The following is a 6,399-nucleotide window of genomic DNA, read 5'->3' as shown; positions in this document are numbered from 1 at the left end:
CTCTAAACGATCCCAGCCGAGGAAGAAGGGTCTTATCTAGCGAAACGATCGGTTACTTTCTAAAGAAATGTAAAATTTATATACTTTTTAACCTCAAACGCTTGTCTTGTCTAGCTCTGCCTGAACTGAACTGTACTGTGTATTCCGGTTCATGACAGTTAGGGTATGTCTAAAAACTCCCGTCTCATTTTCTCCTCCAACTTCAAAATCGTCCTACATTGCTGCAGAAGCACAGACCCAGTGTTTAAAAGTGAACATGCAAAGAAGGTCAACTGCCCTTTACAAAAAAAACGGTAAAACAGCGATGTAGGACGATTTAGGACAATTTTGAAGTTGGAGGAGAAAATGAGACGGGAGTTTTTAGACATACCCTAACGGTCATGAACCGGAATACACAGTTCAGTTCAGTTCAGGCAGAGCTAGACAAGAGAAGCGTTTGAGGTTAAAATGTATATAAATTGTACATTTCTTTAGAAAGTAACCGATCGTTTCGCTAGATAAGACCCTTCTTCCTCAGCTGGGATCATTTAGAGCACTTTAAAGCTGCATTTAAACTGCATTTTGGAAGTTTAAACTCAGGGGCACCATAGAAGTCCATTATATGGAGAGAAATCCTGAAATGTTTTCCTCAAAAAAACATAATTTCTTTACGACTGAAGAAAGAAAAACATGAACATCTTGGATGACAAGGGGGTGAGTACATTATCTGTACATTTTTGTTCTGGAAGTGAACTACTCCTTTAAGAGATTCAGGTGTGATAAAGAAAACACAGAATGCACAGAAACTTAAAGCTCTTCACTACTAATGTAGAAATTATGACAAAAATGTATCACTAAAATATATTATTGTTTAGTCTATTTTATGGAATATATAAACATACTATTGTATAGTGAAAGTAATAATAATAATTTTTTTACAACATTTATTTAAAATTATTCTACAGAATATCACATAATCAATATATATATATATTTTTTACAGTAATTTTATACAGTGTACCTCCGTTGTGCAGCACTTTTTTTTTACCAAATAAATCTAATTTTTTTACAACATTTATTTAAAATTATTCTACAGAATATCACAATCAATATATATATATATTTTTTACAGTAATTTTATACAGTGTACCTCCGTTGTGCAGCACTTTTTTTTTACCAAATAAATAAATAATGCAATGTTTGTAATAATGGAAATGTTATATTTTGATTACATTTTAAAAGACTGATAAAGTTTTATGAATTCCTTTCATTACCACTGTTTTTGAGAAAAAATGTTTTGGGTTAAATAACAAAACACAACATCCAGAAACAATTAAACTGGAAAATATAATATTTGGGGAAAAATTAAAACTGATTTCAAAGGGCCTTGTTATTGTTACATTTTTAATCAAATATAACATTGTTATGAAGTTTTATTAATTCACTTGTTTAGACATACTTTCAGGTTATTGAAATTTAAACTATTAAAACGGAATCCAGAAAATAATTAATTTGAATAAAATTAAATGGAATTTTGGAGAAAAAATAGGGTCCCACTATTGTTAAAATTTTTATAAAAATTAAATTGTTCAAGTTTTATTCATTTAGTTTATAAGACATGCTTTTTGATGATTAAAAATGAATTAAACCATTAAAATGGAATTCAGAAAAAAATTAATATGGGAAACACAGAATTTGGGAACAAAATAAAGCAGCATCTAAGGAAAAAAAAAACTTATATCATTGGGTTTGTTACTGTAAAATTGTATTAAATTATTACATTTTAATTTTAATTGAAGATTGATTAATTCAGTTGGTTAGATATGCTTTCTGATTAGAAAAATGTAAACTATTAAAACAGAATAAAAAATATTTTATTAAAAAAATTTGTGAAAAAGTAAATGGAGTTTGGGGGGAAATGATATGGATTTCAAAGGGCCCTGTTATTGTTAAAATTGTAATCAAAAATAAATTGTTGAAGTTTTATTCATTCCATTGTTTAAAATTTAAAATGGAACCCAGAAAAAAAAATAAAAGAAAATGCCATGCCTTTTGAGGATTAAAATGTCTTTCAACTAGGTTTGCAAAGGGGTGGAAAATTTCCCAAAAAAATCCCTGGAAAGTTTCCAAAATTTCTGGAATATTTCCGAAATTTTCCACCTTTTTGCAACCCTACTTTCAACCATTAAATCCAGAAAAAATAAAAGGAAAACAGCATCTGTGAAAAACTAAAAGAGTAGCAGGTTGATGAGGATAGAGTTGTTCTGACCTCTTCTCGTCTTTGGCTCGCTGCAGCTCCTCCAGTCTCAGCGCCTGCACCATGATGGACTCGCTGCCGCCTCCCATGATGCTCCGGGGCACCGACCTCCGTCTGGATGACGAGCCCAGCACCGCTTTCTCATCCTCCGTCCCAAACCGGCCTCCGGAGGTCACAGCCAGCGTGGTTTTCTCCCGCAGCGACCTGACCATCAGCACAGAAATCAACACAATCACTGATAATCAGAGCCATCAGGACAGGAAAAAAGCCCAGTTTGATGATTCCAGAATAACTAGGTACTAGTAATATACTTCAAGTTGATTGGACTGAATATTATAGGATTTGGTCAGATGCGAAGCACAGGCACAATCAACTTCTTTTTGATTGTTTTTGCTTGTTTGAGTGAGTCTAATTTTAATACAGTCAACTAGATTAATAAAACATAATGAAATGCTTTAATTTAACATTTAAATATCACCATACTTCTATGAAAGTCCATTTTCACCACAAAAAAAAAAAGTAATTTTAAGTTTTTTTCATTACAATTCTGGGTCTATGTATATCACAATTCTGACTTTTTTCTCTGAATTCTGAGTTTACATTGTGCTATTGTTTTTTTTTTTTAAATAGAATTTTTAGAATTTTTTATTTTTATTCCATGTACTTCCCTATTTGATTGATAACATTACGAATTGCAAAAGTTTTTTGTATTACACGTTTTACAATGCTATGTTTAAATATGCAAAAACGAGGCATTATCTAATTAAAAATGCATTAATATACATACATTTACATATGAGCATTGGATAAATCCATGTTCAAAACTCTTGTTTGATTTTGTTGTGATAATAGAGTTAACGGTTCTTCCAGAGGGGATTCTGGATTTCTCTTTTTATCACTCTATAAATCAGAAAATACTGTCAACAGACGGAAAACAAACATTTGAACCATTTCTTAAGAGTAAAATGTTGTATAAATCAGTGTGAATGAAATATGAATAAACCTTCAGAATATAGAGAGAAATAAAACTGTAAAGTTCGGTGTTCGGGGCGCGTGATGGATTTATGCTTATTTACGGTCATTTTAAAAATAATTTTATTAATATTTTTTTATTTTAGTTAAAGTTTTGGTTATTTTGTTGCGTGTTTTTGTCATTTTTATTAGTTTTTCTTGAAGGCATTATCTAATTAAAAATGCATTAATATACATACATTTACATATGAGCATTGGATAAATCCATGTTCAAAACTCTTGTTTGATTTTGTTGTGATAATAGAGTTAACGGTTCTTCCAGAGGGGATTCTGGATTTCTCTTTTTATCACTCTATAAATCAGAAAATACTGTCAACAGACGGAAAACAAACATTTGAACCATTTCTTAAGAGTAAAATGTTGTATAAATCAGTGTGAATGAAATATGAATAAACCTTCAGAATATAGAGAGAAATAAAACTGTAAAGTTCGGTGTTCGGGGCGCGTGATGGATTTATGCTTATTTACGGTCATTTTTAAAATAATTTTATTAATATTTTTTTATTTTAGTTAAAGTTTTGTTTTATTTTGTTGCGTGTTTTTGTCATTTTTATTAGTTTTTCTTGAATTTGAACATTTTTATTTTAGTGCAAGTTAAACCAAACGAAAAATGATTATATTTATTATATATTTTATTTCAAGTATCAAAAATGTGAATTCATGGTTTTAGTTTTAGTTAACAATAATAACCCTGCTCATAAGAGCTCTGATAGTGTAGAGCAACCTATTAAACTCAAAATGAACATTTTCTGTAATTTAAAGCTAAAATGAGTTTAAAAACACATTAACTTTTTATTGAAAGTAACATAAGTCTCTTTTACATATCTAACCCTATATAACCTAATGCATCATATTTTATACGCAAAGCCTCTAAATGATCAACAAGATGCCGTTAAACCCGTTTCAGATAAAGTGCAATAAAATAAAAACTTAAGTGCATTTTGCATGTCTTCTTTTCACTAGTCTGAAAAAAAAACACATTATGAAAAGCCAAAGATGACAATAATTTGGCTTGCACTTTATGGATTCTTATTGCACTTTTACGTCGTAGGCTGCTCTGATGTTATCTCGTTGTTATTTCTAACAATGACAAATCAATAATAATCTAAAATCTCAAAATTGACCATTGCATGAAAACCAATGGTTTTGCATGCAATGTCTCATCTCAAACTCCTCGCCATTGATTTTTCTTTTCACCTGGACAACAAGGTCAGCTTTTGCTCTAGAATGATCTCCAGTTTCTGGGCCTGTTTGGAGATCCAGTGATCGACGCCGTGAAAGCGGTAACAGTTCTCTAGCATCAGTCTGAAATCTGACACGAACGCCGTGATGGACTCGTACTCGCGATTCACGAACTTATCGTCTATCTTTCTGAAGCACATCCCGGCGTGGTCCCCTGGGCCCACGGGACGCCAGAACGGGGCCGTGATGCACTTATGCTTCTCTGAGAGGAAGCTCTGAAATATTCTGAAGGCCTGCTGGATCTCGGGCATGAGATCGTCCTCGTCGTCCAAGTGTGCCGTGAGATTCTCCAGCCCTGATTGGTCAGTCGAACCGTTGCAGGAGGTCAAGGTCAAACGGAGGTTCGGGTTCATGTCCGGGGAGGCGTGTGATGCAGATTCACATGCGTGTGCGTCCTCGCACGAGTCCGAATGAAGCTTCATTCTCCCGCCGTGATGCTGAGGGCCTCGCTCACCTGCACAGGTAACCTTACCGCCAGCATCATCTGTCAATCAACGTCAATCTGTCATCACAAGAAGCCATTGCTGTTCCTGATGGAGCCTGTTTGAAGACAAACAAAACACTTCAGTTACACTACTAAAACAACTTCCTGGGATCATTATAAGCGTGCTAAATAACACCTGATGAATAAATAAGCATGCAAAACTTCAATGCATTTCTATAAACAATCCGCTTAAACTCATTTAAAGTGCATTAACCCGCTCTAAATTGAGTTAATCTCTCATTCTCGTCATCGTGTTAATGTTTCGTGAGTTTTTACGACATTACCGGAGCGCTGTTCTGTGTTGTCGAGTGAAACATTAAACCGCCCGCACTAGGCCGCAGCGACAGCGGCCTCGATTTGACTCTCACACCGGGGAGGGCTCGCCTGAGCCGGGCAGCCGCCGCTCGCTCTCCCGCCGACCGCTGAAGCTCATAGTTCCAGTGCGGCGCGATTTGTCAGTAAACACAGTTGAAACCCGAAGTGCGGCTGTTTTGCAGCGTCGCGAAGGAAAATCTGGCAGATTTTGCGAAAAACGAGCGACGGAGAAACGCGTGTTGATGGAGATTGACTTGAAGGAAACACGGCGACATTCACACGGCGGTGTGTGTGTGTGAGAGTGTGTGTGTGCGCGCGCCAGTGTGTGTCGGTGTGTGTTTGCAGAAAAAATAAAACTTTACATAGCCTTCAAATTTTGTAAAGCAGCATGGTAAAACCCATGTTTTATTACAACGAAGAGAAAAGCACTGAAATCTGATTCTATTCTCCATTTGCTCCAGAAACATGAACATGTGAATATTCTAGAATATTCTCGTTTTATTCGACCTAAAACCCCCACATTCTGTTCTACTGTTCTCTTAACTCAAAATAATCTTTTTGAGAAAATCAACAATAATGTTCCCAGTAAAGTTTGCAGAGTGAATCTTGAGTTTATTTCTGAATTATTGAATTAAACTTGAGCAGAAAGTCTGAAATCTTTAGGTAAATCTTATAAAAAACCTAGAAAATGTCAAGAAAATGCCCGGATCATAGTTCACCCCCTTAAGAAAAAGAAGGAAAATAAAGATTTTTATTATTATTGTGTAACACGTTAATATTATTATGTAATTATTATTATATTAATATTATGATATGCTTAATTATTATATTTTCATGATATTTTAGCACTTCAAAATTCTTCATAAAGAAAACATTTAAATATTATGTAATATTTATTATGTAATGTAAGAAGAAAATACAAAGAACATAAAATAAAAAAAGGAAAGGAAGAATAAACAAAGAATCCTCAATAAGTTATCTAGAAGTATAAGTTCTTTAAAAATATGTTATTCTTATTATTTATGATTTTTAAGAGATTTGACAGTATGGGAATGTGAAAACATGGTTGCAACCAGAAAAAAAAAAAAAA

The 6,399-nt window shown here is 33.6% G+C and overlaps 1 protein-coding gene across 1 annotated transcript in view; it reads right to left on the bottom strand.

Moving 5' to 3' along the window:
• brd10 (bromodomain containing 10) overlaps positions 1-5,621 on the bottom strand; it is a 22,619-nt gene extending 16,998 nt beyond the window's left edge. Inside the window, exons 1-3 of the mRNA XM_016510338.1 lie at positions 5,279-5,621; positions 4,466-5,050; positions 2,249-2,440 (exon numbers count right to left, since the gene is read on the bottom strand). Coding sequence (XP_016365824.1) covers positions 2,249-2,440; positions 4,466-4,932 — 659 coding nt within the window. The 5' untranslated portion in view covers positions 4,933-5,050; positions 5,279-5,621. The remainder of the gene's footprint in view (positions 1-2,248; positions 2,441-4,465; positions 5,051-5,278) is intronic.
• Positions 5,622-6,399: the final 778 nt, after the last annotated feature.

Source organism: Sinocyclocheilus rhinocerous, unplaced genomic scaffold (assembly GCF_001515625.1).
Source record: "Sinocyclocheilus rhinocerous isolate Xijiao unplaced genomic scaffold, SAMN03320098_v1.1 scaffold2069, whole genome shotgun sequence".
Lineage (NCBI taxonomy): Eukaryota > Metazoa > Chordata > Actinopteri > Cypriniformes > Cyprinidae > Sinocyclocheilus > Sinocyclocheilus rhinocerous.
The sequence above is the reverse complement of the archived record's forward strand: the minus strand, read 5'-3'. Positions and strand labels throughout refer to the sequence as shown.